The sequence below is a fragment of the Salvelinus fontinalis genome, chromosome 40 (genome assembly GCF_029448725.1).
Source record: "Salvelinus fontinalis isolate EN_2023a chromosome 40, ASM2944872v1, whole genome shotgun sequence".
NCBI classification, from domain to species: Eukaryota; Metazoa; Chordata; class Actinopteri; order Salmoniformes; family Salmonidae; genus Salvelinus; species Salvelinus fontinalis.
In genome coordinates, this window is record NC_074704.1 from 4700354 (window position 1) to 4712103 (window position 11750).

At 41.2% G+C, this 11750-nt stretch overlaps 1 protein-coding gene across 1 annotated transcript in view; it reads right to left on the bottom strand.

Annotated features, from left to right (window-relative positions):
• Positions 1-3674: 3674 nt before the first annotated feature.
• Positions 3675-11750, bottom strand: part of LOC129839893 (zinc finger protein 501-like) — a 14747-nt gene continuing 6671 nt past the window's right edge. The window contains exon 2 of the mRNA XM_055907600.1: positions 3675-6983. Within this exon, the coding sequence (XP_055763575.1) occupies positions 5815-6983 (1169 nt within the window). The 3' untranslated portion in view covers positions 3675-5814. The remainder of the gene's footprint in view (positions 6984-11750) is intronic.

Here is an 11750-nt window from a genome sequence, read left to right on the forward strand (position 1 = left end):
AAAAAAAAAGTTGCAAATAATTAAACAACAGCAGTAAAATAACAGTAGCGAGGCTATATGCAGGGGTACCGGTTAGTTGAGGTAATTGAGGTAATATGTACATGTAGGTACAGTTAAAGTGACTATGCATAGATAATAACAACAGAGAGTAGCAGCAGCGTAAAAGAGGGGTCCGGGTAGCCCTTGATTAGCTGTTCAGGAGTCTTATGGCTTGGGGGTAGAAGCTGTTAAGAAGCCTTTTGGACCTAGACTTGGTGCTTCGGTACCGCTTGCCGTGAGGTAGAAGAGAGAACATTCTGTGACTTGGGTGGCTGGGGTCTTTGACAATTCTAAAGACTTCCTCTGACACCGCCTGGTATAGAGGTCTTGGATGGCAGGAGGCTTGGCCCCAGTGATGCACTGGGGCATACACACTATCCTCTGTAGTGCCTTGCGGTCGGGAGCCGACCAGTTGCCATAACAGGCAGTGATGCAATCAGTCAGGATGCTCTCGATGTTGCAGCTGTAGAACCTTTTGAAGATCTGAGGACCCATGCCAAATCTTTTCAGTCTCCTGAGGGGGAATAAGTTTTGTCGTGCTCTCTTCACGACTGTCTTGGTGTACTTGGACCATGTTAGTTTGTTGGTGATGTGGACACCAAGGAACTTGAAGCTCTCAACCTGCTCCACTGCAGCCCCGTCGATGAGAATGGGGGCGTGCTCGGTCCTCTTTTTCCTGTAGTCCACAATCATCTCTTTTGTCTTGATCATGTTGAGGGAGAGGTTGTTGTCCTGGCACTACATGGCCAGGTCTCTGATCTCCTCCCTATAGTCTCTCATTGTTGTCGGTGATCAGGCCTACCACTGTTGTGTCATCGGTAAACTTGATGATGGTGTTGGAGTCATGCTTGGCCATGCAGTCCTGAGTGAACAGGGAGTACAGGAGGGGACTGAGCACGCACCCCTGAGGGGCCCTCTTTATGATGATCAGCGTAGCGGATGTGTTATTCCCCACCTTTACCACCAGGGGCCGACCCGTCAGGAAGTGCAATATCAGGTTGCAGAGGGAGGTGTTTAGTCCCAGGGTCCTTAGCTTAGTACGAGCTTTGAGGGCACTATGGTTTTGAACACTGAGCTGTAGTCAATGAAAAGCATTCTCACATAGGTGTTCCTTTTGTCCAGGTGGGAAAAGGCAGTGTGGAGTGCAATAGAGATTGCATCATCTGTGGATCTGTATGCAAATTGGAGTGGGTCTAGGGCAGTTGTTCCCTAACTTTTTAAAGTCCCGTACCCCTTCAAACATTCAACCTCCAGCTGCGTACCCCCTCTAGCAACAGGGTCAGCGCACTCTCAAATGTTTTTTTTTGTCATCTTGTAAGCCTCCCACACACACACTTTTCGATACATTTATTAAACATAAGAATGAGTGTGAGTGTTTATCACAACCCGGCTCGTGGGAAGTGACAAAGAGCTCTTATAGGACCAGGTCACAAATAATAATATAATAATAATCAATAATCTTGCTCTTTATTTAACCATCTTACATATAAAATCTTACTTGTTCATCTAAAATAGTGAATAACTCACCACAGGTTAATGAGAAGGGTGTGCTTGAAAGGATGCACATAACTCTGCAATGTTGGGTTGTATTGGAGAGAGTCTCAGTCTTAAATCATTTTCCACAGACAGTCTTTGCCTGTATTTAGTTTTCATGCCAGTGAGGGCTGACAATCCATTCTCACATAGGTATGTGGTTGCAAAAGGCATCAGTGTCTTAACAGCGCAGGATACTCTGAGTGCAGCCCAATCCAGAAATCTGTCAGTGGCTTGTAATTAAATTACATTTTCACAAAACCACTTGTTGCATTTTCAATGAGGCTCTCTTGTTCAGATATCAGTAACTGGACTGGAAGCAGGGCATGAAAGGGATAACGAATCCAGTTGTTTGTGTCATCCATTTCGGGAAAGTACCTGCATAATTGCGCACCCAAAATGATGGTCAGTAAGAAAACTTTAAGCTCGTCTCAATTTAAAAACAAAAGTGTCAATACTTTGCCGCTTGATAACCAGCACACTTCTGTATGTTGTAAAAGCGTTACATGGTCGCTGCCCATATCATTGAATAGTGCAGAAAATACACGAGAGTTCAGGGGCCTTGCTTTAATAACAAAGTTAACCATTTTCACTGTAGTGCTCTAAACGTCTTTCAAGCTGTCAGGCATTCCCTTGGCAGCAAGAGCCTCTCGGTGGATGCTGCAGTGTACCCAAGTGGTGTCGGGAGCAACTGCTTGCACGTGCGTTACCACTCCACTATGTCTCCCTGTCATGGCTTTTGCGCCATCAGTACAGATAACAACACATCTTGTCCACCAAAGTCCATTTGATGTCACAAAGCTGTCCAATACTTAAAACATATCCTCTCCTGTTGTCCTGGTTTCCAGTGGTTTGCAGAAGAGGATGTATTCCTTAATTGACCCCCCATACATTTAATGGACATATACCAGGAGCTGTGCCAGGCCCGCCATGTCTGTTGACTCATCCAGCTGTAACGCATAGAATTCACTGGCTTGTATGTGAAGCAGTAATTGTTTCAAAACATCTCCTGCCATGTCACTGATGCATCATGAAACAGTGTTGTTTGATAAAATTATTGTCTGTATAGTTTTTTGGGGGCTTTTTCCCTCAGCATTGTCCCAGCCATATCCGCGGCAGCAGGAAGAACTAAGTCCTCCACTATAGTACGGGGCTTGCCTGTCCTAGCCACTCGGTAGCTCACCATATAAGACGCTTCTAGCCCCTTCTTACTAATGGTTTCTGTTGCTGTTATGCATGTCTTACCACTTGAAAGTCGTCTTAACTCTCGCTACAAAAAAAACTACAGTGGCTTATTTTTCGCTTGTTTGATGGTTCGTCGGAGGGTATTGTTGGGGTAGGTTCCTTGTTCCTTGTCAATCATTGGCTTATTAGTGAAATCAGCAATCAGACAATATCTTCTTTAAGTAAATCAATCAAACCTTTATTAATGCAATTGCAGACAGAAGTTGACGACGGAAACACAGCACGTATGTTTCAGAGTAAGTTCTGCAAAATAAAAATGGTCCAAGTTGCTTTATTATGCTTGCAGTCAACTCCTAGTGATGTAACTGCCTACGTTAACACCTTCTACTCATGAGACCAAGCCCATGCATATACAGTTATAAAAAACACTGCAGGAGAGAACAATAGTTCCAGTGTTTTCTAAGAGCTCAGGAGTAATTTTCAGTCCTTAGCATCATCTGACCACTTTCTTATTGACTGAGTCACTGGTGCTTCCTGCTTTAGTTTTTGCTTGTAAGCAGGAATCAGGAGGATAGAATTATGGTCAGATTTGCTAAATGGTGGGCGAGGGAGAGCTTTGTACACGTCTCTGTGTGTTTGGAGTAAATGTGGTCTATTTTTTCCCCCTCGTTGCACATTTAACATGCTGGTAGAGATTAGGTAGAATGGATTTGAGTTTCCCTGCATTAAAGTCCCCGGCCACTAGGAGCACCGTCTCTGGATCAGTGTTTTCCTGTTTGCTTATGGCCGTATACAGCTCATTGAGTGCGGTCTTAGTGCCAGCATCGGTCTGTGGTGGTATTTAGACAGCTACGAAAAATATATTTGTCAACTCTAGGTAGATAGATATATAGCATTCACACAATAATGGAGTCAGATTGATCAATGTAGTTTATTATTATTATTCAACATCTACAAAATGGAGACCCCTCATCCTCAGTCAATGGGGATTTCCACCAACCTACATAATGGTTGGATCATTTCCACCAACCTACATAATGGTTGGATCATTTCCACCAACCTACATAATGGTTGGATCATTTCCACCAACCTACATAATGGTTGGGTCATTTCCACCAACCTACATAATGGTTGCGTCATTTCCACCAACCTACATAATGGATGGATCATTTCCACCAACCTACATTACGGTTGGATCATTTCCACCAACCTACATAACGGTTGGATCATTTCCACCAACCTACATAATGGTTGGATCATTTCCACCAACCTACATAATGGTTGGATCATTTCCACCAACCTACATAATGGATGGATCATTTCCGTCAACCTACATAATGGTTGGATCATTTCCACCAACCTACATAATGGTTGGATCATTTCCACCAACCTACATAATGGTTGGATCATTTCCACCAACCTACATAATGGTTGGGTCATTTCCACCAACCTACATAATGGATGGATCATTTCCACCAACCTACATAACAGTTGGATAATTTCCACCAACCTACATAATGGTTGGATCATTTCCACCAACCTACATAATGGTTGGATCATTTCCACCAACCTACATAACAGTTGGATCATTTCCACCAACCTACATAATGGTTGGATCATTTCCACCAACCTACATAATGGATGGATCATTTCCACCAACCTACATAACAGTTGGATAATTTCCACCAACCTACATAATGGTTGGATCATTCCAAACTAAATGGAGACTCAGCCAGTTGATGAGTATTTCTATATTACAATACAATTTCAACATGTTCAACCTAAATGTACTGGATTGGTTGAAAAGTGATAAACACTATTTTTACATGATGGAAGCTATTTTTTACTTTAAGCTTAATTTAAGTCAGTTAAGAACAAATTATTATTTACAATGACGGCCTACCAGGGAACAGAGTTTTACCTCGTCAGCTCTGGGACTCGATCCAGAAACTGTTCGGTTACTGGCCTAACGGTCTAACCACTAGGCTACCTGCCGCCCTATACTGAATTTATAGTTTATCGTATTAAGATGGACCAAGATATGTGTTGCTTTTACACATATTTGTTCTTTTGTTTTGCAAGAGTCTGTTGATTGGTCGGTCATTGGGTTAATTTGTTCTACAATATGTTCAAATCAAATCAAGCTTTATTTATATAGCACACATCAGACATGGACGCAAAGCAATGTGCTTCACAGGATATTTTTTTAAATTTGAATTAAAAATAAAAACTGAAATATTTACTACACAACAGAGGATAACAAACTAAAGAATAATAAATAAAAACTGAAAGACTAGTGAGCATTCTAAGGAAATGACATTGATTAAAATAGTAAGAATAGGATGTAATATCCAACCAGAAATATAAGCTTGTTTTACTACAATGTTTTCTAAACATTTATACAAATTGTCAGTTGGTTGCAAATGTTACATGAATTGAAAATGTTATGAAATATTCCAAATCAAAACCAAATATTCACCCTGTTGTTAATAGGTATTAGCAACAATTAACTGAATGGTGAGGCATGGACTAATTAAACATGTATCTTTTGTCAGGCTGGATGTTTGAAATATGAGGTGATTTGCTTCTTCAATAGTGGAATAACGACAATTAGCAGAAGACAGTCATCAAATTTTTTGGAGTGATACATTTAAATTTAGTTGTCCCCAAAACTAAGAGAAATGCAACACTTATTTGTCATCACTCATATCGATGTCACTTGCAAATAAATTTTGCGAGAGGGGGGAGATGAGGTTGCACGTCCTGTTAAAATTAACAGATCAAACACCCCACGGAACCTGGGAATAATGTGTACATCACCGGTTAAACAACAATTAGTAGCAAACAGATAGCTACATTTTGAAGTGATGGATTTTATTTCAAGTGGGTCACCAATGCGGTAAGTGTAACACAGCTCTTTTTTTGTTAAATAGTACTCTTTCAATTCAGAACCTGGATTTTCCCCCTGAGGCTAATATCCACATTAAACTGAAATCAATAGAACATCATTAAAATACTCCATAATTATTATTTAATTGATATCATGGAACAACTCCTTCATGTATGAATTTTCTGATGTTTAATCAGAGATCTTTTATCTGAGTATCTCTTGTCACATTGTTCACAGCTATGAGATTTCTCGCCAGTGTGTGTTCTCCGGTGTCTTTTTAGAGAATCTGATCTGGAGAAACTCTTCCCACAGTCAGAGCAGTGGTAAGGCTTCTCTCCTGTATGTGTTCTCTGGTGTGATATCAGGTTGTTTGACTGAGTAAAACTCTTTCCACATTGGTCACAGCTATAACATTTCTCTCCTGTATGGATTCTCTCATGTATTTTAAGGGTTACTAAAGAGGTGCATCTCTTCCCACAATCAGAGCAGCTGTGATAATTCTCTCTTGTGTGTGTTCTCCGGTGTGCTATCAGGTTGCTTGACTGAGTAAAACTCTTCCCACATTGGTCACAGCTATAAGGTTTCTCTCCTGTGTGTCTTCTCTGGTGTGATTTTAAATGTCCTGACCAAAAAAAACTCTTCCCACAGTCAGAGCAGCAATAACGTTTCTCTCCTGTATGGATTCTCTGGTGTACTTTTAGTGTATCTGTTCTTGAGAAACTCTTACCGCAGTCAGAGCAGTGGTAAGGCTTCTCGCCTGTGTGTGTTCTCTGGTGTGATATCAGGTTGTTTGACTGAGTAAACCTCTTCCCACATTGGTCACAGCTATAAGGTTTCTCTCCCGTGTGAATTCTCTGGTGTGATTTTAAATGTCCTGACAAAACAAAACACTTCCCACAGTCAGAGCAGCTATAAGGTTTCTCTCCTGTATGGATTCTTTGATGTATTTTAAGGGTTACTAAAGAGGTGCATCTCTTCCCACAATCAGAGCAGCTGTGACATTTCTCCCCAGTGTGTATTCTCAGGTGTAATATCAGTATTTTTAAGTGAGCAAACCTCTTTCCACATTGATTACAGCGATATGTTCTCTCTCCTGTGTGAATTCTCTGGTGTGCTTTTAGTGAATATGATCTTGAGTAACTCTTTCTAAAGTCAGAGCAGTGGTGAGGTTTCTTCCCTGTGGGTCTCTGCTGGAGTTTGAGATGTTCTGATGTGGAGAGACTCTTTTCTGCCTCGTCAGCTTCATGATGTAGTTGAGGCTCCCCAGAGGATCCACAATAGTCCCGTCTCTCTCCTGTAGACTCCCCAGGGGATCCACAATAGTCCCGTCTCTCTCCTGTATGGACGACAAAGTCAGACAGATGGTTAAAGGCCCACAACCGCAGTAATCCACTGTTTATTTTAGCTAAAAGGTGATGCCCATGATGTCGTACAACAATTTACGTCTGTAATGAATATTTAAATGCTTTTATAAACTTATTTGACAATTATCTTAACAAGTCAAGTGAGCAACAATAGACATATTTTGTTTTATTGTTTTCACGGTAGTATAGTGGATTATTCTCGGCTATAAATAAATAATTGAAGTTGCTGAAACCCTAAGCAGTGTTTCAGATTACTTTTTGTCTATTGTTGTACAGCTACAGTGCTACTCTTTGTTCCCAAAATATTAATCCTTAGGAAACATATTATTTAGAAAAAGGAATACTTTAACCAAATTTCCTAACTGGATTATCTGAACATTATCTCAAATAAACAGTATTTCTCACCACGTTCCCCCATTAGGCAAGCCATTAACAGTATTTATCTCACCAGGTTACCCCATTAGGCAAACCATTAACAGTATTTATCTCACCAGGTTCCCCCATTAGGCAATACATTAACAGTTTTACATTGTCTATTGTTGTATAGCTTCAGTGCTGCTCTTTGTTCACACCCATTTAGCATCTTTCACAACCTCTAGAGCCTTAGACCCACCCAACTCTTAAAACCTCTCTATGATAGGGGGCATCATTTTCACTTTTGGATGAAAAGCATACCCAAATTTAACTGCCAGCTACTCATCCCCAGAAGATAAGATATGCATATTGGTAGTAGATTTGGATAGAAAACACTCTGAAGTTTCTAAAACTGTTTGAATCATGTCTGTGAGTATAACAGAACTTATTTAGCAGGCGAAACCCCGAGGACAAACCATTCAGATTTTCTTTTTTTGAGGTCACTCTCTTTTCAATGAGCTTTCATTGGGGGCATCATTTTCACTTTTGGATGAAAAGCATACCCAAATTTAACTGCCAGCTACTCATCCCCAGAAGATAAGATATGCATATTGGTAGTAGATTTGGATAGAAAACACTCTGAAGTTTCTAAAACTGTTTGAATCATGTCTGTGAGTATAACAGAACTTATTTAGCAGGCGAAACCCCGAGGACAAACCATTCAGATTTTCTTTTTTTGAGGTCACTCTCTTTTCAATGAGCTTTCATTGGGAAACCAGATTTCTAATCGACCTGCTTGCTGTTCCTACCGCTTCCACTGGATGTCAACAGTCTTGAGAAATTGGTTGAGGTTATTCCTTTGTGTAATAAAGAAGTACGGCCATCTTGAATGAGAGTCACATTAAGTGTCCTGTTAGAAGCGCGTGAGCAGAAAGCTGGCTAGAGTTGGTTTTAATCCTGCATTGAACACAGATCATCCCGTCTTCAATTTTATCGATTATTAACGTCAAAAAATACCTAAAGTTGTATTACAAAAGTAGTTTGAAATTTTTTGGCAAAGTTTACAGGTAACCTTTGAGATATTTTGTAGTCACGTTTGAGCAATTTGGAAGCTGTGTTTTTCTGGATCAAATGCTCCAAATAAATGGACATTTTGAATATATATCGACGGAATTAATCGAACAAAAGGACCATTTGTGATGTTTATGGGACAGAGAGTGCCAACAACAGAAGCTCGTCAAAGGTAAGGCATGAATTATATTTTTATTTCTGCGTTTTGTGTCGCGCCTGCAGGGTTGAAATATGCTTCTCTCTTTGTTTACTACGGTGCTATCCTCAGATAATAGCATCGTTTGCTTTCGCCGAAGCCTATTTGAATTCTGACATGTTTGTTGGATTCACAACCAGTGTAGCTTTAATTTGGTGACTTTCATGTGTGATTTAATGAAAGTTAGATTTTTATAGTAATTTTCATAGTAATTAATTAGAATTTGGCACTCTGTATTTTCTCTGGCTTTTTGCCAAGTGAGACAGTAGCATCCCGCCTAAATTTGGATATGAATATGAACTTTACCGAACAAAACATACATGTATTGTGTAACATGAAGTCCTATGAGTGTCATCTGATGAAGACCATCAAAGGTTAGTGATTCATTTTATCTCTATTTCTGCTTTTTGTTACTCCACTCTTTGGCTGGAAAAAATGGCTTTGTTTTCTGTGGCTATCTACTGACCTAACATAATCGTTTGGTGTGCTTTTGCCGTAAATCCTTTTTGAAATCAGACATGTTGGCTGGATTCACAACAAGTGTAGCTTTAATTTGGTGTCTTTCATGTGTGATTTCATGAAAGTTTGATTTTTATAGTAATATATTTGAATTTTTAAAGAAGAAGAAGTTTTAAAGAATTCACATTAGAACATGGGAATGTGGCCATGTCATAAAGCAGTGAGGCTTAAAAAAACAAAGAAAAGATTTCAACAATAAAAAACTTTATTAACTTAAAGTAGATTACAATTAGGAAAAACCTCAAATACAAGAAGGTCAAAACAATATCTAGACCTATATATTCTTTATTTTACCTTTATTTAACTAGGCAAGATGTTTACCATGTCAGCTCGGGGATTCGATCTAGCAACCTTTCGGTTACTGGCCCAACGCTCTAACCACTAGACTACCTGCCGCCCCGTCAGCTCAGCAGATCCTTTGAGTAACTTTGGTGAACAAAAAAATATCTTCAACGAGCAGGAAGCACAGGATGTACTTCAGACACCCGACAAGGCCAACATCCCCGTCATTGGCAAGAGAAAGAGACGCAGGAATAGAGGAAGGATAGAGGAAGGATCTGCCGACGGCGGGAAATCTGCCCTTACCATCAACATTACTTGCCAACATTGGACAATAAATTAGACTACGATCACGAATATACGACCAACGGGACATCAAAAACTGTAATATCTTATGTTTCACCGAATCGTGGCTGATTGACGACATGGAAAACATTCAGCTGGCGGGAAATACGCTGCACCGGCTAGACAGAACAGGGGGGCAGTCTGTGAATATTTGTAAACAACTGCTGGTACACGAAATCTAAGGAAGTCTCGAGATTCTGCTTGCCAGAAGTAGAGAATCTCAAGATAAGCTGTAGACCACACGATTTGCCAAGAGAGTTTTCATAAACATTGTTTGTGGCTCTTTATTGACCACCACAGACAGACGATGGCAGTAAGACCGCACTGAGTCAGCTGTATAAGGAAATAAGCAAACAACGCTCACCGAGAGGCGGCGCTCCTAGTGGTCGGGGACTTTAATGCAGGGAAACTGAAATCAGTTTTACCTAATTTCTATCAGCATGTTAAATGCGCAACCAGAGGGGGAAAAAATTATATTTCACCTTTACTCCACACACAGAGACGCGTACAAAGCTCTCCCTCGACCTACATTTGGCAAATCTGACCATAATTCTTACAAGCAAAAATTAAAACAGGAAGCACCAGTGACTTGGTCTATAAAAAAGTGGTCAAATGAAGCAGATGCTAAGCTACAGGACTGTTTTGCTAGCACAGACTGGAATATGTTCTGGGATTCTTCCGATGGCATTGAGGAGTACACCACATCAGTTACTGGCTTTATCAATAAGTGCATCGAGGACGTCAACCCAACAGTGACTGTACGTACATACCCCAACCAGAAGCCATGGATTACAGGCTACACTGAGCTAAAGGGTAGAGCTGCCGCTTTCAAGGTGCGGGACTCTAACCCGGAAGCTAACCCTCCAATTTGCATACCGCTCAAACAGATCCACAAATGATGCAATCTCTATTGCACTCCACACTGCCCTTTCCCACCTGGACAAAAGGAACACCTACGTAAGAATGCTATTCATTGACTACAGCTCAGCGTTCAACACCATAGTGCCCTCAAAGCTCATCAATAAGCTAAGGATCCTGGGACTAAACACCTCCCTCTGAAACTGGATCCTGGACTTCCTGACGGGCCGCCCCCAGGTGGTGAGGGTAGGTAGCAACACATCTGCCATGTTGATCCTCAACACTGGAGCCCCTCAGGGGTGCATGCTCAGTCCCCTCCTGTACTCCCTATTCACCCACGACTGCATGGTCAGGCACGACTCCAACACAATCATTAAGTTGGTGCCAGAATAACAACCTATCCCTCAACGTAATCAAGACAAAGGAGATGATTGTGGACTTCAGGAAAAGGAGTACCGAGGATGCCCCCATTCTCATCGACGGGGCTGTAGTGGAGCAGGTTGAGAGCTTCAAGTTCCTTGGTGTCCACATTAACAACAAACTAGAATGGTCAAAACACACCAAGACAGTCGTAAAGAGGGCACGACAAAACCTATTCCCCCTCGGGAGACTGAAAAGATTTGGCATGGACTATTGCATTGTGTCCCGCCACCCCCTTCCCCAACCCCTCTTTTACGCTGCTGCTACTCTCTGTTTATCTTCTATACATAGTCACTTTAACTATACATTCATGTACATATTACCTCAATTAGCACGACTAACCGGTGCCCCCGCACATTGACTCTGTACCGGTACCACCTGTATATAGCCGTTACATTGAATCTGTACTGGTACCACCTGTATACAGCCTCCACATTGACTCTGTACCGTCTGTACTGGTACCACCTGTATATAGCCTCCATATTGACTCTGTACCGGTACCACCTGTATATAGCCTCCACATTGACTTTGTACCGGTACCACCTGTATATAGCCTCCACATTGACTCTGTGCCCCCTGTATATAGCCTCCACATTGACCCTGTACCGGTACCCCCTGTATATAGCCTCCACATTGACTCTGTGCCCCCTGTATATAGCCTCCACATTGTACCTCCTGTATATAGCCTCCACATTGA